Below are 26,356 nucleotides of genomic sequence, written 5' to 3' on the forward strand. Positions count from 1 at the left end.
AAGTATCTATTCAAATATAATGAAATTTCAGTAAATGTTACCTTTCTAGGACTAAACAGCAGATCAATTATTTTTCACAATAGCCAAGCTTTAGTCACTTCAAGCAAAAATTTTACTCCAACCCATCAGTTTGTTTGTTTTTTTTATCCTGCTTATAGACCAGACACTCGTCAGCCTCTCAGATCTCTGGAGAGTTGTGGTTTAAGGGAACCCAGGAGGAAAAGACAAATTTGGAAAGCCATTTATCCATCTCACTAGAATTGAGACATTATGGTTTTCATTCTTCTCCCACTCCCAAAAATACCAAATTTCCATCATCAGAGCTCTGTGAATAAACGAACATTTTGTTACTGGCCTCAGGAAGAAAGAAACCACAGGCCTGGTAGGGACAGAGAGGAGAGCAGGGCACTGTGTGCTTGGGACCCTGTTTATTTGACTAGATTGCAGACAGTCAACCCAAGAACATGCAGATCATATATTTTTAAGCATTTCATAATGGCTTATTATTAATTCCAGCCAAAACCACCAAGACCAAAATTATCTGAAATTGGTGCTTGTGTGTCCTGACCCCAAAGCCAACAATGGTTGCATAAAAAAAAAAAAAAAAAAGTTAAATATCTACAGTCCTCTCAGGTTTAATTTTTTTTTTAATCAATTACAAGGCAGTGCCCTTTAAGAGCCTAGAGAGAAGACAGGTCTCCACAACTAACAAACTGAAATGTGGTTCTGGGTAAATTTTACTTCCAGGAAACCAAAATGTTGCAGTCCTTGAGAGAGGGAGGCTATAAGCAGAGGGCTCTTCTAAAGGAAGGAGCTTTTATTGAACCTGTCACTTGTCATTAAACACTCCATATTTTACCTTAACCTGATATTTTCATTAGAGCATACAGACCTTTTTCATCTGTGAATAAAAGCATTCCCTTCAGCCTTGTGCTGAATATGGGGAAAGGCTCTCTAAAATAGAGCCCACCCAAACAGGACGATTATGTTCTCAGAAGCAGGAAAAGCACTAGGGAAAATCAAGTAACATTAATACCATGATAACTTGCACACTTCAATGTTTACTATCACATTACATTTCAATCTTACATAATTTATTAATACATTTAATAATGTCGATTTTTAGTGTCAAAAAACTTGCATAAAATTATATAGAAAGCAAAGACACCAGTGCAGAATAAAACAAAACATAAGCAAACTGCAAGAAAGTATGTACTGCCCTACAGAGATCTCTAGTTGGAAAACCTGAATGGGAAAAGGTAAAGATATCCATGCTATTCATATTTTTATATCTATGATCTCTCAACTGCTTAAAATACTTTATAAGTAAAGAACTGGATAAGAAATTGCAAGGGAAGCTATACATTCTTAAAGAACTCTGATATAAAGTAGCACCGTTTTTTTCTGAGCAAAAGCTGCCTCACTGCTACCACCAAAGCTGTACCATCTCCCTGATGCACCAGAAACTGATGTTAATTAGTTTTAGCAGAACTTAAAGTTCTTAATAACTGTAATATCACTCTCTGTTCATTGCCATGTAGTACAAACATTTTACACAATTTATTGTTTCTTAAAAGAAAAAAAAAAGTGGTTTCAGGATGCAAATAGAGGCTGAGAGAAAACAAATTTCAGGCTTTTTTCAGTGTATTACATATGTGAAGAAGATAGAAAAATGAAAAGGGAAAGAAAAGAATAATTGGGGGCAGAGAGCCAGAAAAGGAAGCCATCCCTTTTAAAATCTTGAAGTCCTACATAAAAACAAAAATGATGTTCTGATGGAATGGTGTCATTCAATAAACACACCACTCACGTAATTGCAAAGCAAATGTGAAGCACCAGCTGTCTTTTCAGACTTCATATACAGATTTACTCAAATGCAGATAAGGAATCTAACCAAATATTGTAGTAGTTTTAGGAATTTTCAAAGACATTTCACTAATACCAGGAGGACTGTGTTATTCAAACATAGCTGCCACATAACGAGAGCCTTGTGAATTGCCATAGCACTACAGCCACAAAACCCATTAGCAGATGCAGAAATCCCACATTCCCGCCTTTTATAAAGGTCTGCAGTTATGAAATCATTTTCATACACTTGGAACTTAACTATTTCATTGCCCAGCACATACAGGACTGGAGTTGATGGACAAAATCACAAAACGGGGCATCTGAGAGCATTCCATGGACATGTGCTGCTGTGGTTCTTTCAAAGTTTTAGCTAAAAAATCCCCTCAGCATCCCACAGAACAAAGTAAAGGAATATGTCTGAAATAAGGAAAGAACTTATCTTTACTAGAGAACCCTTAGGATGTATTCTGTGTCTTCATTGTAGATGTATTAAGATATGTGGCTGATAAAAAGAAACAGGATTTAACCTAGGATAATAAAGGAAAACAAAGAAAGGCTTGCTCTTTAAAGATTACCAGAACGAAAGACTACAAGGTAGGGTGCAGTTTCCATGTTTATTTTCACTCACCAAAAAGAAAGTTATTTTTGTAAATTAAAGAAAACACAGTCAAAATGTCTATTATCTCCACACTTAGCATCATGGTATCTTTGCTGTACTCCATGCCAGTAGTTTAATATTTTTATGACGGCGATTGAAAACTTACCATTTGACAAACCTCCTGCAGCTAATCTCAACACACAGCACACTGAGAAATATTTGACTTGCTTTTATACCAGTGACTTTCTTATGCCTGGGCAGATTTGAGGTAACCAGATAACTCTGTGGGGCAGCAGCATGATCATTTCAGAAATAAAGCCAACTGACCAGAAAGCACATCAAGAATTCATGAAGTAAACAAGGATGACTACGATAGAAAACGTGGTCCTCCAGTCACCTCACAGTAACTCCAGCTTTCTCTAAGAATACTTACTTGCTTATCTTTCATTTACTGAAGAAAGGACACCAGTATAAGGTAAAACCAGCTGGGAAAATAGACAAAACAGCTAAAGAAAAAGGCTGTTAGAAGAACAGAGAAGAAAGAAATGTCACACCCAATCTCAATATGGAATTCATATAATTATTTCAACGATGCACTTCATAACCAAGTTGACAGTTAAAAGTACATTTTCCTCTTAGGAAAATTGAGGAAGATATGAAGGCAACTGAGAGAGGCTGCTTTCTTTAAAATGCTGTAGGATAGATGTGTCTTTTTAAACAATCAGGAACAAAGTTGTTAGGTAACAGCTATGAAAACAACAGATCAGGAGGCAGAGCAGAGAGCCAGGCAGCTCAGCCTGGCTCATCATCCCAACTGCATTAATCAATTCCCATGTTACCTGAAGCTGTTGGGAGCTGTCATTAAGGTTATCCTCTCGTCTTCTGGCCTCCTCCAGCATCTGTGCACTCTTCTTTTTCTCCACTTGTTCTTTGTGCTTCAGATTTGCTACTTTCTTATTTTGATCTTTAACTTGCCTGCAAAAGAGAGGAGCACTCAGAGCGTGGTCCAGAGCAGTCTCCATCAGTGCTGAGCAGCTGGGCCAGGGAACAGTGGCACCATCAAGTGCCACCACTTCCTTTGCACAAGGTCACCAGCACCAAACTCATCCTCAAGCATTACCCTCCATTAATTCAGCCAAAAGAAGGCTTCATTTCGGTCATTACTATTGACCTAACCTAGAAAATTTCTGAACAAAAGCATTATTTATTGTTTGGTAATTATAAGTTGATTAATAAACTGTTAACCAAAAGATGCACCTGTCCTCTTCTGACTTTGGGGAAGAAAACTCTTCTCTGTTCACACACACAAACATATACATATAAAACCACAGAAATCTAATAACCCATTTTGCTTTGGGTACCACTGTATCTAATGTGAGCAACACAGGAAAACTACCGAAACATGACTTGAATATAGAGGCTTACTTACAAGAATTAGGGAATCTGTTTCCAGAGGTAAAACACTTTCTTTTCAACCTCAAGATCTACCCGTTTTCTTGATATTTTGAGGAATTTCCTATCCTTTCATTTTACATAAGAAAGACACAACAAGTAAGAACAAACTATTTGAGAAAGTGTGCATAATTTCCTTTTCACTTGCATCTATGGACTATTTTTGATGATCCTGGCAGCTACCACTGCCTGCAGACAGGGTTTGGCCTCTCAGGGCATTAAGACACATGGAGTATTGAATCTAATTACAGACCCTTTAATCTCAGCCTCCTGACCACAGAGAACTTAAGTCTAAACTTTTAGTCCAATCAAAACAAAACAGGCTAACTTTGCTTCCTCAGCCTTTTTGTCCATAATTATATCTGGAGTTTGGATTTTGGAATAAAAGACAGATTCTTTGGTTGCAAGATTTCCCCAAAACATCATGCAAGTAGTAGAGACAGCTCTTTAATTTACTGTTTAGAAAACAGAATGATATACCAGCTTCAGATCTGGTATGTTATCCACACAGTCAGGGAAGAATGTTTCTTCTGTATTTCAGAAATACTTTTAGAACAGATCACAAACAACACTTTAATATTTTCTTCAGAACTCCTAACAAAGGTATGATCAGGAACGTATCTCTTTGTGATATATTTATGTTCAAATTACGTGGCATATGACCACTCAGTGTTTTGAGTTCCTCCAAAAACACTCTGAGCTCTGAGGTTCAACTCTGAGCTCTGCTTTTTTCCAATGTAAGCCAACTGAGGCTGGGAAAATCGTGAAAACAGCAACTTTTCCTTGGTGCTAAAACAAACTCTTAGGGTGAAAAAGTGCTGATGGCCTCTGGAGACCAATAAAAAATGAAAGTTCTTTTCTGATGATGTTAAAAAATTATTGGCATACTTAACTACCCTGTCCAAGAGTTACAGCTGATTTGAGTCAGGATGCTTTTTAAACACCACCAGTGTAATTGTTGAGTTATTCTAACCCAGTGCTGCACACTGGCAATGGGCTCATTGCCCAGTTTGAAAGCAGACTTGCTCAGTGATTAAACAACTTATTGGAAATATTATGCTGGCACCAACTCAGCTTGTACAATACACAGTTCTATCTGTCCAATAAAATAAACACAAAAAGTACAGCTAAGTCGGCACAGAAAATGAAAATATGTCAGCCCAACACATTCAATTCCATATGAGAATTTTTACTCAACTTTTAAATTAAAATTAGAGGAATTAAGTATTTTTTTATCAATTTGCAAAGCTAGATTCACCTATTGAGAAACTGATCTTTATTACTATAACCAACTAGTTAGGTAAGAGACAACAATATTAATAAAGCCCCAACCCTCTTCAAAATATGTCTGAAATAGATAATCTCCTACACGGTCCAAAATGTTTTCAAACAAAATGTATTTCAAAGAGATGGGTAATTATAAGGATATGTACTACTGACATTAATTTTGGTGTGAACCAAAATCAATGACATGCTAATATATTAGGTAGATGTTTTGAGACAAAAACAAGCTTTACTAACGTTAAGTCTTGAAATTACCTAGTGCTTGTAATACTGAGGTCAGTCTTCATAAAATCTTCTACTAGACCAGGTTGCTTAACCTAGCTTTGAGTCATGTGCAAGATACAACTATCCCTCTGAATCTCTGATGTCAGAAAGGAACCAAAGTTGGGCTATGAACTTTTCAAACCATACAGGTATCTGTGGCAGTAACTAGAACTTCCCCAACTGTTTAATTGTGTAAATCTGGGAAGGTTACGTGAAAGCCCAAATCCATAAACCTAAAAAGGCTTGGAGTCATTTGATACATGAATACACATTTCATCTCATCTTAATGCCCATGGTACCAAATGAAAATTCTCACTTTTGCAATACCTCATGCAGAAAATCATGCAAAAGGGTCAGCATTTACAAGTCCACAGCCCTTTGACGGCTGCACCATAAAACTTCTGTGAAGGTCTGGAGACTTCACACTGTGGCTCTGTAAAGAATGCTCTTCCTTCTCTGCCAAATAACTTTCAGTCATCAAAGCCAGTCAGAGAATTATCTTTTTATATATGCAAACAATCTTTTAAAATATTTAAATACGTACTCATATTTTTAATATCAACAGACCTCAAAAGCTTGCTCATTAGGTATCACCCCATTCACTGTTCAGTAACTCAGTTCTGTTGCTATTTTAAACACTGCAGTACTACTGATGATTGTTATAGAACAATTTCATCTTCACACCACCACTAAACAATGTGCAGAATTGGACCACATACTGGAACATACTGAACTGGAACAATAAAATAAAATACAGAAAGTACGTGACTTAAGTGAGCATGCTGCAACTGGTACATTTTATGAGGAGACAGTCAAGAGGAAATTTTTTTATAATATATGTGCACAAGTAAGCTTATTAGGAAAAAAGAAACACAAAGAAACAAACAAAGCTCTGCAACTGCCTCATTTTGTAAGCTTAATGTTCTTTTACTCTTTTGAATGAATCGCACATATACAGAGCACACATCCTATCAAAAGGACAGCAAAGTTTTGAAAAGAAAATCCTCAATCTCTAAGAGTATTTTTATTAAAACTGCAAAAACGTGCATGAAATTAAAGATAGGTAAAAGAGAATGACATGTATACAATGATGGCAAGACCTTAGAGGTTTAAGAACGTTTTCTAGAAAGCACCACTGTCTGCATGTACAGCAACAGCGAACAGCAACTTGCAATGTGCATGTGGGCTTCTCATCACAAAATAAAAAGTTAATGAACTTCTCAAAGATACAGTGCATTAAATATTACCATAAATACACATTCCTACAGAAACATCTTTGCAAAGGAGGATTACAAAAGAGAGAAAGAATTCTGGTGGTTCTAATTAAAGCTGGAGAGCCAGGTCACGTTCACTGAGATAAAGCTTTGAAGAAGATACCAACTGGAACCAGCAGAAATAACAAAACTAACAAAAGCAAAAGTCCCTCACCTCAGAAGATGTTTATTCTCAGAGTCACCTCAAATCAAGTAACAAAAATATTATAATCATATATAAAAGAAGAAAAATCTAATGAGAATGTTTATGTTGAATTACAGTGAAGAATCCCACTCATTTTGAAAATAACAATTTCTTTTGCACTTTTAATAGCAATTTTAAGATATCTTTTTTGAGAGTCCATCTCCTAAAACATTTTGTCCTCAAAACTGAAAACTTTTCCACTATTTTGAATTTTTCTCCATTTCATAGTATGTCACACCAAGTACTGTTACAGACTAATGAATTAGATAAAAGGAAGTAGAATCAAATTCAGGCTTCTGATTTAAAAATACAAACCCCAAAGTCTTTCAACTAAAGACAGGCCAAGATTTTCAGAATAAAACGTTTCATATCCTTTGATTTTGGGTGCCCAATTTAGTCCACATGCCTCATGAAAAAATCCCCAAGGATTTCTTAATCTGGACACTGACACCAACTGTTTATATCTATGGCTTTACTCTTTCTTTAATGAAAGAGTAAACCTTTCTAAAAAAGCCACACCTTTCCACTTCTCTATGAAATTCTTGCATTTCCAGTGATGAAATATAGCCCAACACCATGGGGAATAAAGCCAAACAATCACAATAAGCAATAAAAAATTTCAAATGAGAAGATTTCACTTTTTAAAATTATTTCAAAACAGGAAGACAAATATAAACAATAGAAGATCAGTGGAGCATCAGGCATTCCTGAAAAGTGGCAAGTTCTGTTACCTATTAGTCACTGGGAAAACCTTTCCTCACTAAGAGACCAATTGCTACATAAGCCATTTTTTAAAGGCTTTTATGAAATTATTCTTTCTGTATTAATGTCAATATTTCTTTCATTTTGACAGTGATCTCATTATCTTTTACTGTAATGCCTGTCAGCATACATACAGCTGCTAAATCTCTCCTCACATGGATCTCCATGCTATGCATTAATGTAATGTAAGCTATTATCTGCATCTGGTTATCTTTTCTGACATAATTTCAGATGTTATTCTTGTAAAATAGAAGTTGATCAAATGTTAACTGAAAATATGAATACGTTCATTTGAATTTTAATATTATATTTTAAAATACTTTACATTTACATGGCTAACACACAAGGGTGTTTTTAGAACAATCCAGGTTAAGCAAACATTTAGAATGATTTTAACCACCACAAAAGCTTCCCTGCAGTATTAAGTGTACACATACATGCTGAATTTCACACAATGACTCACGCACCAGGAACAAACATGCACATCTTGTGCACTGCTATAGAAACAGCTTGTTTTACTCATCTGACATAGGCACTCAGAAATATTTCCATGTGTCTGTCAGCCATGTCAGAAGGACTGCTGAGCCCAAGCCTTCATTGCTGTAGCATTACCACCACCCACAGGACACTCCACTGCTGCTGCAGCTACTAATCCTGATGGACAGATGAACTTCAGATGCTTTAAAGAACACTTTGCTCCTCACCATGACTTAAATTGATAGAATAGTCAACATGACTGAAAAACCCTACACTGAAAACTGGATGCAATGACCCAGGTATGTTATTTAGTTTTGAATTGCCAAAGTACCTTGTGTTATGAAATATTAGGTTCTACAATACATAGAGTAGAATTATTGAATATTTCAAGTTGGCAGGGACCCATAAGGATCATTCAGACCAGCTCCCTGCTTGTTGCATGACTACCTAAACCACACCACTGAGAGCACTGTCAGACACTGCTTGAACTCTGCCAGCCTTGGAGCTGTGGCCACTTCTCTGCTCCAGTGCCCTCGTGGTGAGGAGTCTGCTCCTAATGTCCAGCCTGAACTTCTCCTGATGCAACTTCATTCCTTTTCCTTGTGTCCCATCACTGGTCCCAGAGATAGATCAGCACCCTCCCGTCTCCACTGCCCTCCCTGAGGATGGTGCTATCATTGCCTAAGATCTCCAAACACTTTGTAGTCCTAAGAGACACAGACAAGTGTCCAAATTACAGTATTTACCCCAAAAATTTCCTTTGTCACTTCTTTGTTTTTAAGGTCTGCCCCCACAAAATATTTTAGCTGGCCATATCCTTAACCATAACTTCTGAGTTTAAAAAAATCATTCATACAGTGATATAGGTAAGTTGTTTGTGTTTTCTTGCTTTGTTTTGTGTTTTTTTGGTAGTTTTGGTACACAAAGAAAAATATTTACATTCTGGGGCATACAGCAGAAGGGAACCAAGGAAAAACTCTTCCCAAAAATATTTTGAAAATAAAGAAGAAAAACTGTTCCAAGAGGTTTTGATTTGCCTTTTAGTTGCTCAAAACTCACTGCACCATAGTTAGGGTTAGTCACCAAATCATGGAGAATAATGGCAGTGTTTGGAAAGCCTAATTGCTTCACCTCACAAAAAAGCAAGTGATAAAGGGAAGATAAATCAGCAATGAAGGAAACAGGCCTGACAACACCACACAGCCCCATCACCTCAGCTGGGTGTGTGACTGACAGCTGCCAAGGGTTGAACAAAGTTTTTCACCTAACGCATTCAAAAAATTAGGATCAGGGGAATTACACGCTGCTGAAGATCTATGTGGAATTTTGTATGGCTGGGTTGGGTTTTTTAAGTGTCATTGGGGCCTTTTCCTGGGCTTTGGCTGTACACAGCAGTTCCAGCCTCTCAACTAGTTTGTCATTGCCCTTCAACGTTAAAACAAGATCAAAAATGGTGCATTAAATTACTATCTAAAAGAAACAATAATTTCACTATGCTTCAGAAACTTGGTTTAGTATTACCACTTCTGTTGGTCATTGCATCCAAGCTAAAAGACCAATCACCACACTTAAACTGTTCTTGTTCAACAGCACTCAGCTACCTCCCCTGCCTGTGAACTCCTCCCAAAATCTCTCATCATTTTGTTACGCTGGTCCTTGCTGTTCTGCACCACTTACATGACAAGGTAAGGAGTGCCAATGAAAATATTAGCAGATCCTGAAAGTGTGACTGGGCTGCTGCATGTGAGTCAAATTGTCCCATGGTGGCTTTAAGAGATGAGGGGTGGACTTCATTTCCTGAGGCTAGGAAACTTTGATTTCTGAAAACAAAGTGTGTGTTCAGGTCAGCACTGGAGGAGGCAAGGGATGAAGGCTGTGGGAAACTCACTTGCACCAGATTTTAGGAACAGGAGCCCAAGAGTGTCTGAATCAAGAGGTGTTAAAGTCAAGCCCTCAAGCAAATTTTGACTTTACACTGACCACTGTCCTTCTTCAGTGGTAAGAATTATTTGCATGGTATAATGCACATTTCCTAATGCAGTCAGCACATCTCTCCCTGTAGCTGAAACAACACAAAGATTTTCTTCTAGAAACAGCAGATGGGAAGATACAAGATAGGGGAGCACATACCATATGAATCTAGAAACTCAATATAATAAAAAAATGTTATCCCAACCCCCCCTATAATTTAGAAACACCTTGGAAAAGAAATCTATCACCTGATTCATCAGCAACAGATGAGGCTTACCAAGTAATAAGGTGGCATAAGTTACTATTAATGCTACATGGAACATTTCATGAGGGAATTAAAAAAACCAAAAGCAGAATTAACCAAGGTGCTCTCCAGTCACGAGACAGAAGCCCAGCTACATACAGTGGCAAAGTCAAATGCTGCTGTCTGAGTATTCTCAAAAAAAAAGTAAGAAAATAAAAATTGCTTTAACAAACTGGCTGAAATGGATGGATTATCAGCAGAGATTAAACAAAATGTCCTTGTTTTAGCGCAACAAGTCCATATCAAATCAAGCAAATCAAAGGTTTGCTTTCAGACAGGGCCAAATACAATAAGACACTAAATATTTCTGGTAAACATCTATAGCACCTCATGTTCTCATTAATCTCTAAGTACAGTTTTGTAGATAGAATCCTTTGCACCTATTTGTCCAGCTAATGTGCAGCTAAAAAAAAGACTAATAAATGAACATGTAGCTTCCCAACTACTTAAATTCTCAGCACCTATTTCCTGGAAGCAAATTCTGTGATGAAAATAATGAATACATTACCATAATTTCATTACCGGTATAAAATTTTAACTCAAACTTCAGAGATTAAATATAAAATTAATCATACGTTTGATAGCTATTGTTGAAAGCTGACAGCAACTGAACTAAAAAAGAAACCTTTAACCTTAAAACCTTGCAACTTTTAGTTTTGATTGTTGCTAGGAACATTAAAAACAAACTTCAGGTGAATTCTGAAATAAACCTGTAACATAGTGGTATGGGTGTTCCTTTGTAAAGAAAAATACTAATATTTTAAGGACCTTAATAAAAGCATTCAGTCATTCAAAAATAAGTTTGTTCTGTTGTATTTTTTTCCCTGCTTTTGTTAATTGAACAAACAGATGCAAAGCCAAAAAAGACATTTATAAAATGGCTGTTTAGGTTTTGGTGTGGATTGTTTCCCCCTGCAACATGCTGGGTTAGTTGAATTTGGCCCTAACAGTGTGGGAAGAAGTCCTACAGGTGCTGTTCTCTTTACCTTCAACTCCAGCTCAAAAAACCAACTGCCCTGTGAACAGATCACACACAGCCAGCCACTCTCTGCTCAAGAGACCTGCCCCATTTGGCTGAAAAAAGTGTTGAATGTTGGCATGTTATTAAAGTTTCAGAGGGTATTTTGTGATCTAAGATAATACATGTCTTTTTTAACTGCAATCCCACTAGCCAGAAGACAAAACAAATCCCCATACAGCAGCTGTTTTCTTTCAGATGGGCAAATATTTTTAATTCCTTCTAGAACAACACCCATACAAACAATTAAAAATAAAAATCAAACATAAAAATTAGCCATTGCAACCAAACAAAAAAATAATGTAAGGATAAGAAAACTTTAAAACTAGGCATTTAAGAACCATGCTAGAGTAGCTTAAACATCTATATGTATGTAAATAAGCTATGAAGAGAGAAAAGTCCTTTCTAAAAATTTGCAGGAATTTGGGATAACAGTTGAACATTATTATTCTATCCTCTTGATAGCTGTATGTTAAAAAAGCAAGATATGTCTCACACATTTAAGCTGACAGATAATGAAAATCCAGTCTTCAAGCAAAAAGTATTAAACTAAGCAGTTGCTAGGGACAAAACCAAAAGCACGATAAATGCAGTAACTCAGTGCACAAGGATTTCTGAAACAAAAAGAAATATATTCACAAGAACATTCAGAATCTTGCTTGTAGGAAAAGATGTAAGGAAGTGATTCTAGCAGGACCATTCTGACATAATGTAAACCTGTCCATTTCATGGCTAAAAACCTGATGATTTTATGTCACTGAGTAGCCCAAATAAAAATCTGATATAATTTAGCTTATCTACTTAAAAATTGTTTTCAAGAAGAATCTTTCTAAAAGACTCCCTATACAAACATGAACTGCCAAGTGTTTACTCTGTTAGCTACAAAGAAGTTACACAAAATCTGATCCAAAGCTGGCCATTGCCAGATACTATACTGGGAAAAGTATACAAAAGGATGGGGCTGGTTGAAAAGCCATGTTATCACACTCATCAAACTGTACCTTGCTACAGCATCTCCCTCACCATGTGCCACCTCAGTGTGAGATGGGAGGGACACAGCTCTGTTTTGGGATCCACTGCTGAGACCAATTTCTGACAGCAAACACCAGAGAGCCTCTCAGAATGCACATCTGGGATGCTTCTGGGTGCTCAGCAAAGAGTTTTTAAGTATCTCCTCAAATACATTCTGGATCCCTGGCTTTGACAGCCCACATCAGGTTAGTGTGAAGAGTGCCTGCTAAGATGATTTGTTATAGACTTTTGACTGCCTGGCAAATGGGGGACAGCAGCATTATTTGTAATAAATATCTCCCCCACAGGACTGCACAGCCCATCTGAAGAGTGCAGATTGCTCAGTCCTCCTCCTCCTCTGACAAAGCTGTAACTCTGCCTTCTCAATCTGGCACACAGGAGAACACAGCCAGGAGTATTCTGCAAGTGAAGGGAACACCACTGGGCTTCTGGAGAGTTCAGTGAGTGCTGTAAAGCAATGTGGATGAGTATGAGGTCTCCTTAACAGCCCTGGTTAGCCATGGACAAGGCTCCTGCCTTGTGCATTTGAGGAGGGGTTTCTACCATTCCACAACACATGGATCTGATACAGAACAAGTATGTCCACGAGTATTTTGAATACATATTGTAATTTTTAATATGTGATGAAGGAGCACATTAAAAGAAACCTGAGGCAAAAAGATACCCCATGTGTCAGATATCTGAAGTATACTCTCACTGATCTCCTCAGAGATCAGAAGGTTGGCTAATTCAATTAGCTCTAGTTTGGAGTGTGTACTCAGAAAGTTACATTCTTTATCTAGGCAATTAAACTACTCCAGTGAAGTACTTTTTATTTGGTGACCTTGAGACAAGAGAGGCAAAATTAAGATTTTAATTGAGCTGATCTCCCTATCAGAGCAACTGCCTTAATGCAGGATGTCACTGAGACATCTTCTGCCTCCCTTCAGTGAGATAATTTTCCAAGCTACTGGGGAACACTCCTAATCATTAGGAAATATCAGAAAACAACAGCCTTTGTTGTCAAGAAGAATATTACAAACACAAATACAATATATTTCCTATAAATCATCTATCTTTTTATATGAAGGCATACATTGGAGGTCGAAAGACAAACAGTGATGAAAATCTAATTCATATTGATGAGGCTATGGTCAAAATAGGATACAGAAAGACAGGAGGAGCTTTCCAGTCCCCTTCTACTTAGAAATAAAATTTCTCTAGCTCTAATTCAAAAAGCAGCTATTCCAAGATGCAGAAGAAAACACACAACACACCCCTTCCTCTCTGGAATTTTCAAGAAATGAAATGAAATCCCTTTGAAGGTGGTGTTGGGTTTTTTTGTTATTGACTGCTTTCTCCTTGTGCAGAGTGGTCTAAGGAAGAAATTAACACTGTACAGACCCTTTAAACTCATTTAAAAATTTAAGAGCCATGCTGCTTTAAATTAAACTCACGATGGCTCAAAAGTAGAATTTCCTCACAGATATTGGCAAACTAATTAGAGGAATTTGTATCTATTAAAAAAATGACAGAGATAAAAATGGATGTGGGAAAGATTACACCCATAATAGAATTCATACCTGCTCCTGAAATTTGGAGTAGAATGTGTTTATCCCTTCTGTTTAGCTTTAGAAAACTCTTCCAAATGTTTGTCTTTTGCTCATACTCTAGGGTTTTTGCACAAGTTACAATAACATCTGAAGTCTGAATAGAATTCTTAAAAATAGAAGGCAGCCTCCTTCAGCTGTATTTCAGCTGTCATTTGTTCACGTGATCCAGCATACTGCACATGGAAATGAGCAGTCAAAGGAAGCAAACTGTCAGAAACTGTGCCATGCCCCAGCTCTCTGAGCACACATCTCCATATTCTGTATTAAAATCGAAATCTGTGCTGGGAGCAGGAGATACAAGAAAGGGAAGTAGGCATATTATGAACTAAGGAGAGAAAAAACACAGTTATTTGCATCTCTCTGCTAATTTTTTTTATAATGCCATTGCATAGTGCCTCCAAAAGCTCTGCCTGTTGCTTGTGCTGTGAGGAACAAGTCCTTTGATTGGGACATATGGTCATGAAATATTTCCTTTAAGAAGAAATGACCTTAAATATTGCAATTATAGATGTGTTCTACTCCAAATACAACAGGAAAATCCATTATTTTCACATTCCAAGTCAGTGGCCACTTTTGCAATAGAAAGTGTCATTTTGCAGTATCCTACTAAAGTTTTGACAATCAATGTCATTTAATGCTTTCTCCTGTTTTTTTTTTCCCCGTATAGGATCGCCTTAAAGTAAATTATGAAAAAAAAAATTGAGCAAGAGGAGCAAGTGCTAAAAGAAAAGACAATTCACACTGATTTGAGGTATCAATCATTTAAAAGATGCTGATATCTGAAATACTGAAAATGTGTTCGGCTATTTATTACTAACTGAAATTGCTAACATATTCTGATTGATTTGTGAAAGTGAAAAAGTAGACACTGAAAAGTGAAATGAATGTATCTAGTAGTTGATTTTAAGTTAACAACACTAATAAATTTGGTACAATTACATGAGAATTCAGGGGCATCCTACAAAACCAAGAATCCTATCATCTGAAAACTAGGAATAGACTTGTTTTATTTAAAACACTGCAGACTCAAGGAACTAAAGTGAAAATACAATGCAGACAATTACAGAATAGGATAAGCTTAAGGAAAGATCCAGGGATGAACACAATAGTGGTGCTCCCAAAGGAATGCATTTTCAAAGGTACAGCATCCCCACTATAATAAGAGTTCTCCTCCTTACAGATACCTGTGGGGTAAAGTTGCATTATGTCACCTCTCTTTCAGTTCCCAGGAGAGGAGGAACTCGAGTAGGAAAGCAGCCTCACTTTTCTGCTGGGCTGGCACCTTTTGCTTTCTTTGTCAAGGCTGGCCCTGAGCACTCCAGCTTGGCAACTGCCACTTGCTGGCAGTAATTTGTAGGATGAGATGATGCTTTTTTGCATTTACAGAGAGCATTTTGGAACTCAGGTTTGTAATTCTTGGTCACTTTTGGTTTTGTGTAAAAAGAATTAAGTTACCTGTAATGGTAAAGTTCATTCCAAAGTGCTTGAAGGAAGGAAGCTGGAACTGAATCATTCCAACCCCACTGCCACTCCAAAACTATCAACATGCTTGATCCCAATTTCTATCAAATCTGTTCAGTATTGTAAACAGATACAAAGGAATGTTCCAGGTAAAAGCACTTTACATTGGGAGGAGTGTGCTGGGTCACCAAAGGGAGAGGAGACACCTTACCCCTTGGAGATGGGAGTTAATTATTCAGCCATGAACAGAAAGTGACAACTGGAAATATTTTGTTCTCTAAGGAAGTGAAAAACCCCATTTCTTTTAATTAAGAAGAATGGCCTATCTGCTGGATAAGCAGGAAATTAAGTAAGTTACTGAGAGGTTGATTAAATCTGTCTGAACTGCCTGGGGTACTTCAAGAAGACTATCTAGAAAAGCTGACATATTCCAGTATGAAAGGGCCCTCTATTGTTGTTTGAAGATGAAGAACACATTATGCAGAAGGAGGGAATACTTGAATACACCATCCTGCAAGAACAATAAAATGGAAGAGAGCCATAGAAGAGAAAGGGAAAAGGGGGAAAAAAGAGCTTTCTAATTTAATTTTAGCCTAAGAATGTTAAGCATTTTTTTATCTTGCAGTATCTCTAATAGCCTACTTGGGATTTCATGGACAAGATTTGTTTTCATTTTGCAGTGAAGTGATTAAGAATGATTTCCAATTAACTGACTGATAGCAACAGAAATATTCACTGAATCTATAAGCTGTATGACTGCAATAAATATCTCTGCTTATCTAACATATTTTTCATGCAAAAGATGAGGAATTATTTGCAGAGATGATGCATAGGCCTGTTAGAGAAGCTGGAATGAGGATGGAAAACATGAGCTCAGTGAGCAGTGAAGTAATGCTCTCAATTGATAAGTGAAGCAGTGAAAGGCACATCTGAACCACCAGGGCTCAAAGGCTCTTGTCTGAGGCACACCTTGTGTGCAGGTCAGCAATGCAACTCGAACTCCACGAGTAACACAAGAACAAAAGGTTCCAGTTCAGGCCCTGGCACAGACTCAACATGCAACCAGTGACTTCCCAGGCAGCTGAAAATCTCACAGCAGAAAAATGCTGCCTCAACAAACTGTGGCACTCACATTCTCTGAACAGAGTGAGACATAACTCTCTCTTCCAGGATTTTTCCTAGAGAAGCACAGAGAGAAGAGAAAACAATTCTTATCTCTACTTGCTACTTCTGTTCTTTTTACACATGTAGAATATGTTAGGAAGATTGTTTACCTGAAGGGATTAAGTAATTAGATTCTACTGAGATTGTTTTGATTCCTTAGCCATTTAAGTCAAAACTGCGTCCTAACTATCTCAAACAGCCACGAGTTTTTCTTTAATATTCTTTAGTCTCTTTGTGTAGTATAGTTTAATATCTCTTTAATATAATATTAATACAGTATAGTTTTAATAAAACAATTGTTCAACCTTCTAAATCATAGAGTAGGTAGAGATTCCACTTCCAACAGAGGAGGAAAGCTCTGATAATCACTATATCTAAAGCAAATTTGAAAGGCTATGCCAACAACTTCTTTTAAGGAAAACCACGGTTCTATTTTGTGACCTACGCTGCCTTCATTTTTTTCTTCTCCACTTATATCATCCCTAAGATGCCATATTTCTCCTCACTCAAAAGAATCAGATAACTCTTTTAAAAAAGAGTACTACTTAGTGTAAAGAATTCCAAAGCCATTTTTGCTCTAAGTAGAACTACAGGAAACACATATTGAGTAGAAAACAACTACTACAGATTGCTGTTTTTTGGAGACAGCCAAGGAAATATAAATGGAAACTTCTTTGAAGATAATGTTTCTGTCTCTGCTAAGCTAAAACCACTGCTAACTCAACACACTTCAAATTTTCATCACTTCCTGACGTGGTTAATGACCAACGTTATGGCAGAGTGAAGACCTGGAGTCTTCTGAAGGTATAAAACTAAAGACCCAGCCACACTTGCAGTAAAATTTCTCCTGAGTGCCCTGGCATGCTGTCAGTGCTCAGATCCACGGCTACCTGGAGGTCCAGCAGTGTGCAAAGGAATTTCCAGCACAGTGAGAAGCCCAGAGGTACCACAGACTACATGCCTGCCACTAAGTACTCTGCTGTTTTGGTTTGGCTTTCTAAAAGAATTATTGAATAGCACCCTGAGTTTCCTGCACTCTGAACATTTTATGCAGTATTATCTGCTATTTTCTTATAGAAGGATGACATTTTAAATATTTCTTCAGTGGTTAGACATGTTCTGTTTAATATATGTTTAGGACTCTGGAAGAAGGACTGAAATAATCCCCTCAGATTTAGTATTTTGTTTTTACTTTGATTTTATAAGGCTACACTTGAGTTGCTACACTGACATTTAATTTTACGTGGATACACTCTCAGTAGACTTTTACCTGGATTCATGCCACCAGCCTGTACTCACCTAATCACCAAGCCACCTTGCTTGTGGAAATAAGGTTTACAGTATTTCATTATTACTTCCTAAAGCATCAAATTCTCTTTGGTACAGCAAAAAAATCTGGAAAATTTTCTTCTAAGAAGTGGATTAGCTGCTTTACAACATGGCAGACAGTACAATCAATTACATGATCTAAACTAGGAGAAAATCTGACAGTAGGAAGCAGAGCACTAAAAGACAAGCATTCTGTGGGATATCTCCTGTCCAGTTAAGCTGCTTGTTACCTAGTTTGAGGCTGGAAATCTGATTTCTGCATTATCAATATTCTTCCCTCAACCTGCAGTTGCTTACTATAACACCTGATTGTCTTTTCATCTTTATCTATCTCAACTTTCACAACACATATTCAAAAGAACAGCTTAGAAGAACTGGAGCATATGAATTTATGGTATTTTTTCTACTTTTTTTTCACTGCTGCAGGTAATGACATCAGTATAGTGTTATTTGGTTTATTACTCTTGAACTCAGCCAGCATTGGGGAGTTCTTTATGGGAAGCTGTCATCAGCAGAGATGCTTAGCAAAAAAACTTCTTACAGAAAACTGCTCTAATCCTCATGCTTTCCAAGGCAATTTTATTTACTATGAATCAGCATGACATCCACTCCAGATCCTTAAGACTTCTGAGCAGTAAATACATGTCACAACAGCAACAGTGATGTGGATTACATGGTTCTATTCTGATTCACTGAGTGAGATGATGAAAAGTTTAATGGACAGATCAGAAAATTCAGAGGTATTCATTACTGTAAGTAAAGCTGTTCTAGGTGAGAACAGAAATAATAAGAGGATTTCTTCCTGTTAGAAGATAGACATACCTAACACATTTTTCACATATTGAGTTCTTTTCCAGGAGACACATTTGCTTTGATGTCTGAAAAAATTGCTTTACATCATACAGAGAAAAATAAAGTTATGTCTCCTATAGTAGCTTCCAAGGTAGAATGTTACCTCACAGAACAGCTATTTCTTCATATGTTGCAGTCAATGGTAATTAGGCAAACTCTGAAATGCTTAGGAAAGAAACTAGTGTACTTCAACCACTGCAATTTTCCTGTTTGCCCTGAGAAGAATATTTTGTTTCTGGCCAGCAGAGATTTTGTAGTTCCAAGAGCAGTCATTCCACCTACTTCCTTACACTCTTGATTTATTTTAACAAATAAATGAAAAACTCAGCAACTAACCACAATAATTTAAAAAATGGAAAAAAAGTAATCCAAAATAATCAATAAAACAACTAAGAAACTGTGAGGACAGAATGGGCAATGTCTTTAACATCTTAGAAAACTCCTCCAAGTTCCTAATCCTAACACTTGGTCACCTCAAATCACAGCCATACTTTCTCTACCCAAATTTTATAATATGCTCTAAATGTGAGAAATGAAAGTTATGGTTACATTGCTTGTGAAAAGAGAAATCACTCCAGGACTTAGAAAGACCACAACCAAACAGCACCCTTAAATTGTTTCTCCTCTTATCATTAATCCCAGCACAGGCACAGGTATTGATAAAACCCTATAGCCATATGGACTGAAGTCAAAAGAGCTCTGACAGCTGAATTCCATAACATCTAGGACTTCATCAGCCAAAGCACACCAAGCAAACAAGTATGTGCTGGTGGTAGCAGGCAAATAGAGACTGGCCCACAGAGTCCTGCTCCTGCAGCAAAAGGCAGAGTGGTTATTTCAGAGGAGAATGTTCAGGGGGCAGGAAAAGCTTCCTGACAGTTACATTTTTTGGGACACGAAGGGGGTCATTCAAGGCCAGACCTCCTCTCCCCAGTAATTACAAGTATGCCAGTATGACACACTGAGCATGGAAGGTATTGATGGATGACAACAACATGATTAACTTCCAATCTTTTTCCAGTTTGTGGGAGGAAGAAAAACACGCGGCCGAGGCCACAAGTGCAGAGCCTGTGCCAAACCAAGGTCACAGCACTGACACAATTTAAAGGCGTCAGCAGCATCACAGCTCTGGGGGATTCCAGCCACCACCACATTTTTCAGTGCTAACCATGAACAGCAAAGCTGGATGTCGGTTGATAACTCAGAATTTTAGTCATTAAGTAGTGGCTTTCTGGGCAAAGACACTGCCTGAAACAATTATGATCATTCCTTCTTCAGGAGTCACAGATGGTTTCTAGCAACAGAATTTATCAGCAAAGACTAAAATCCAACATGGTTGCAGAGCTTTCAAAGGCAAATGAGGGTCATTAGGTAATGTACTCTTACTTGTGTTATTTAGGCCACAGATGTTTGCTCTGAGCTACTCTACTGAAATCCCAAAATCTAAGGTTAGCAACTGCTTTTAAAATATAAAACCAGAAAAATGAGCCATGGCTGAAAGACTCCAAATTAAACATATTGTCTTTTAGTAGGCTTTCTTTAGTGGTTTATCACTGTGTTTTCAACAAATTCATCTCCTGCTAATTCACTTCTCTTTAATCCTCAGCCCTTGGTTCTTTCTGACAGCACAGTGCATTCAAGCTGCACCAAAACTGGCTCTGCAGTCATCCCTGTAAGGTTTCAGGCCCAGATGCAATGATAAAGATCCAGCAGTTAAAGTTTGTACCCCCAGTATTTCAAAGGAACCCCTTTTGCACTCCACAGCATGTGTATGTATCATGGCTAATGGCCAATCTCTTCTTAAAGTAACAGATAAAACCAGAAACCTTTAAACTGTCTTGCTTCACCTTCCTGTTCCTGGAGATTTTTCCCTTTAAAACCTTCATTGGTTAGTCTTCCCCCTTCTCCCCAGTGCAGAACAACATTGATTTACAATGGTTTGATACAAATTCTTTCCTTCTAAACATGCACCCTATTCAACCCATCCTCCCACACAGACTTAACCAAATCTCTGATCTTTTATTTTGCAATCATGTAATTTGATGTGCAATCTTCTGTAAGATCTCAGTTTTAGCTGAATAGACAGTCTCATAAACACCCTTTTAAAAGCAAGATACTGACCTTGAGGTGAGGCTGAAGGAAGCAGCAAATCCAGGAAGGAGATGCGAAAGAGAAAGAGTTAGAGTTTGTGAAAACAGAGTCCAGAGATAAAGCAGTTCAAGAATAAAGGACAAAACAAGCAGATATAAATCAGGTAATGACACACAGACACACAATCATTCACAAACACAGAGCTGCATGTTTTATAGACATCTAATTAAAAAAAAAAAACAAACCACCAAACCAAAAACCAAGAAAAAGAAATAAGAGAAAAAGAAGGACCTTTAGATTAGATTACACCATTTCAATTAGAGGCAACTTTCTGTAGAGAAAATAGTCTCCAATATGTAACAGTTCTTGGAAAAAGAAAATAAGCCATCTTACAAGAAAACTCTGGATTTATATCATATCATTAGCAAGTACCCTTCTTCCAGAATTCTAATGAACATTTTGAAAATACAGAGTTTGACTATCTGAGATGAAACCTAAATGCTTCCTTTATGACATCTTCTAAGGGCTTATTTTCTCTCCATGAGCAAGGCATGCAATTTTTTCACTTTTCCTGCAGATGACCCCAACTTGTATAAAGGGACTAAATAGAAAGGAAAAAAACCCCAACCACTGAGTAAAGTCCTTGAAACTTGAAGATTTGTCAAAGCTAAAAGCTCATCTTTCTTAATTTTGACATTGAAGTCCCCCCTTCCAAAGAGAAACAAAAAAAGCAGCTGCCTCTTCTTCCTGCCATATAATTCTCCTGTATAAGGTGCAATCTAAGAACAATAATGACCAAACAGGTATTTTTTTGACAGTTCCCTCCAACATTGTTAAACAGCAGAACTGACCAAGACAAAATGCTGGAGTCCCTTGTATAACATGAGGTCCCATAGGTTCATTATTGCTTTTTTTTGTTTTTTTCAAATGTCTCCAGTATCTTTCATAGGCATCTGCTGTCAATTTCACTGATAACAGCAAGGTAAGTCCAAGGAACCATAAAGATAGATATTTTCAAACTGATTTTAAATTTGATGATTTTCAGTCAATAGGAAAGAGGCAAAGGAAATGTCCTTTTGTCCAAAGTAGCAATTTGGCTTTGGCATCATTTGTTGTACTTCTCCCATGGCAAAATTTCACTCTAAAAAGGCAGGATATGGGCTGGATAAAAATATTTCTATATTTTCCATTTTCTATATTTTTGGCTAACTGCTATATTCTTTATTATTCTTGGTATATGGAGGCATGTAAATAAAATTTGAAGTCCTTATTTATGACATAAATTTTACTCTCAACTGTGTTGGGTATTGAATTTGTACAAGCAGCTGTTATTGGTCTGTAACAGATTAACTAATGCAAAAGTACTTTTCCTTGGCTTCTCAACCAACATTCTTCAAATCAAGCTCTTCAAGGACAGCTGTTGTAAAGGCTGTATTATCTGGGGATTTGGGGAAAGATGAGACTTGTAAAGTGCCAAATACCACATATCTCAGTCTTTGATCTTGAAGTAACTTACAATGTTCCAAAAGCCATGGTTAATTCATACTGAAAAACATGTAAGTAACAATTCTGAGTGAAATCCAAGACTACAAACAAATTTAACAAAAGGGAACAAAAAAGTGAAAATAAACAGTTGGTTAAATATGGGAATAAATACAGTAAGGTGAAAAATTTAAGATTCTCATTTTGTGTTTCAGGGATCCATTGGTTGTGTTGCAATTATGTGATATTGTTTCTTCAGTTTAACAGTGAAAAACATACAGGCTACAACTCAGAACAGCCCAGTGGAATTTAAATGAACCATACAGCTCTTCCAACTGCTATTAAAGGTAGCATCTTTTGCTGGCACAGGATGAAGGCAAACCAGCATGTACAACACTATGCTGAGGTCACTTGCAATTTTCTGTGTGCTACAGAAGTATTATTTAACCAGCTGCATGGGTTTTAAATAGAAAATAATTATTGCTACATCTCCATTTTGTTATGGAATAATTCTTTCTTCCAAAGAAAAATACATTTTCTGTAACTGCTAGCCCCTTTTCCAAGTTTTTGTTATGGAGGCACAAAATATTTTTTAGAAGTGTGGATTTTTAGAATAATCATAACATTTAGCTGAACAAAAATAAGGACTATGTCTGAAAGCACATTAAAATTAGAACCAAAAAAATCAGTAAGTGTGCTGTCACTCCAACTAAAACCAAGGCAGACACCTGAATCTGTCAACTGTTGGGAAGTAAATGGAGATCTGCCATGGAGTGGAGCTGAAGCCTCAGTGCACGGGCTCTATCAGTGAAATTGAACAGAGGAGCACAGCAAGCATCTGCCCCAGGCAGCAGCCCCAAGCAAGCAGGACCAGATACATACCGAGACAGACTCATTACAGAGCAAAATCACAAGTTTCAGTTTGCACTCTTTCCCTTCAAGCAAGAACACACACTTGCAGCATTCCTTACAGGATCCAGCAGCAGCGCTCCTGCCCAGCCCCAATAACTGTGTGCTCCGATGCAAGAGTCACACAGGGAGACAAGACAATCGTAATGCCAGCTGCCAGCCTCAGAGAAACCCACTTTCTGTTAAAATACCACCCTGGGAATTTTAAAGGTAGAGCTGACTTTAATCTGATCACTGGGTGCAGATCAAAAAATTGAGATGTGAAGGCTTTCGCATTATAATTAAGAAATCTGTATTTTAAAAGCTGTTGGTTATTCCAGCTACAATTTCTTCCACATGCTTGTGTATTATAGGGAGTGGAAGGAGCCTGCAACATTTGTCTCAGATGTAGTTAGGATGGAGTTTATGTAATGATTTTCAGTCAACCTTTGAATTCCCCTTGTTTGACAGTGAGTGATTGTGTATATTTATTACTCTGTCATCCCTTCAAAGCAGTCTGACAGGGAACAATAGGCACTTGATCTTCCTTGTGTCTGTCAAAGCAGAGAGGCTATTTATGTTTACCCCTTTTGACAGATTTTCTTGATAAAAAGAATGATGGCTGGTCTTCTTCTTAGGTTGGTATTTAGAGGGATAGGGAAGAGATGGAGAGGCAGAGACAGAAGGTTTGTATGCATGGATCTAAGAGCACAAACCCAGCCACTGATGGCCACAATGGAGCACTAAAATTACTTTTCCACTGAATTGCTGGCAATTACTGCATATTCCTCTTGTTCTTTCTGTACTCCAAGACAACACCAGGCTCTGACACTTTTATTTTTACTATATCAGTTCTATAAAAGACGGTTTTGGTGGGTTTGGGGTTTTTTTGCTCCTTTCACTTTGCTCCAAGTTGTGAGTATGGATACTCCCATACTGCTCAAAGATATTGACTGAAACAAAGCTACAAAACAGCTTTTGAAGAGATGTAGTAAAGGCAGGTAACAATGAAACTGATATGCAGACTTGGCTCATTGTCTACATGATGCTCTTCCTCCTCACGTTTATAATTATTTTAATTATATCACAGCTCTTACACTCTACCGATCTAGCATCTGGATTAGGAGATACCTGCTAAATAAAATTCATTATTGCCACAATATAAGGCAGATGACAACTCCTATACTCATTACAGATAATAGGCACGAGAGGGAGTGCTTGAAAATCACCTTGATTTAATGATAAAAACAAGCAGGACTTCAGCACTACAGAAAATTTGGCAGGAAAAGAAGCCTTCCAAAAAAGCTCACAATCAGTGCTTCTCATTACTGGTATTTCTCTAGTGCAGGGTCCATCCTGGAGGATCCAAGGTTGGATCCTTACTCTTAGATCAGCAGACAAACCATGCTTTAGGCCAGCTCACTGCTGAGCTTAGCTAAGGAGCTGGTCCATACTCAGCTCTGTGGACATGAATCACTCTGCTTAGTGTCAGTGCTGCCTGCTGGAACATGGATTTAATACCAGTTTGGATGGTTCACTGAGGGGATAACACAGCAAGCTCTGATATTTAGCCAGGGTCTGCACCAGCCCTGACCTCTCACCATGTCAGGGGCTGGACTAATTGGGGTTCTCTGACCTTGTGTTTTAGAACAGCTGTTTCTGCAATATCACAAAGTTTCAGTTTCTCCCAAAACACAGGAAGGAGGAAAGAATGGGAAATAAAGGACAGCTAAATAAAGAATAAATTGAAGAAGGATATCCCACTATATGAAAAATGTGAGGATGGATTGAGGAGTCACCCTAAAATCACTGTGATGGGGTTTTTATCCGCTGCTCTCTACAGATGGATTTGCAATTACTGGCAGTGTCCCTGTGCCTTTCTTTTCCTTGCTTAGATGTAGGTTTCAAGAGTGATTAGTGAGTCTGAGTGCTGCTCTTAAGGCACTTGAACAAAGCTTGACTTCCAGACGGCAGACACTTTCTGAAAACCAGCATCCTTTCAAATGCCTTAAGTCAAACACCTGTAAGCAAATGTGCCTGCATCTTTTATTCTCATCTGTTTGAAGAAGTTATGTTGATAAGAAATGTTTTTTGTTTTCCTCCTGTGAAACTTGATACAGGACTTCAGGTGTAATGCTGATCTTGTATGAAGATAGAGCAAGACTGAGAAAAAAGAAATTACTTCTTGCTTTCCTAGCTGGGAAATGATGAAAATCTTAATATTCAACAGATCTGTGTGCTCAGAGGTGGAGCTGCACTAACTATGGGCCTGACCACTTCTTTCCATTACAAAACCCAGTTCTCAGTTGCTTGCCAAATATGAAAAAGTTGTGCTGCTATTTCCCATGACAGGTTCAGCCTAACCAGGGATTTTTGTGGAAAATTTCAGCTGTGTCCTTCACAAAAGGCAGCATTTTTATGGAAAAAAATTGTTCATATATGGTTAAAGAGTGCATCATTTCACACAAAATGTGAATTAAAATTATAAGGCAAGCTCAGAATATCCTAAGTTTTGAATGATTTACCTTAGAATTTTAATGTTCACTTAAGCTACAGATTTTTGAGGGAAGTGGATGAAAAACACAACAACAGCAGCAACAGATTCTGCCTTGTAATAATACCATGCAAGTGCAAGATAAATACATTTGCTTTTATGTTTTATGACAACAAAATAGATTGAAGCATTTTAAAATAATATTTAATTGTTTCAGGTTTTCTAATGCCTGAATCAGAGTTCAATTTACTTTTGGAGGACTATAATCAGTTAAGACATATATAGAATTATAGCCATACCATCTCTCAAGGTTAACTTTAATGGTGATGATTATGATTTTATTAACATCTTTCTTTAATTTGACACCATATCTCTTACTTGAAATTACTTATATGCCTTGATGTGGTTCTTGCTTAGGAATGCTCTAAAAAACTATTTAAAAATTCACAGAAACAACAAACTTGAAAACCAAAGACAATTATTCCAAGGTATGAGTAGCAGTTTGAAAATAAGTATTTCAGCTTCAAACTGTTGA

At 37.4% G+C, this 26,356-nt stretch overlaps 1 protein-coding gene across 5 annotated transcripts in view; it reads right to left on the minus strand.

The window, feature by feature from the left end:
• Positions 1 to 26,356, minus strand: part of ERC1 (ELKS/RAB6-interacting/CAST family member 1) — a 267,709-nt gene that overhangs the window by 129,921 nt on the left and 111,432 nt on the right. For all 5 annotated transcript variants that reach the window (XM_066549637.1, XM_066549639.1, XM_066549641.1 and 2 more), the window contains one exon: positions 3,286 to 3,421. In XM_066549637.1, the coding sequence (XP_066405734.1) occupies positions 3,286 to 3,421 (136 nt within the window). The remainder of the gene's footprint in view (positions 1 to 3,285; positions 3,422 to 26,356) is intronic.

Source organism: Molothrus aeneus, chromosome 5 (genome assembly GCF_037042795.1).
Source record: "Molothrus aeneus isolate 106 chromosome 5, BPBGC_Maene_1.0, whole genome shotgun sequence".
Classification (NCBI taxonomy): Eukaryota; Metazoa; Chordata; class Aves; order Passeriformes; family Icteridae; genus Molothrus; species Molothrus aeneus.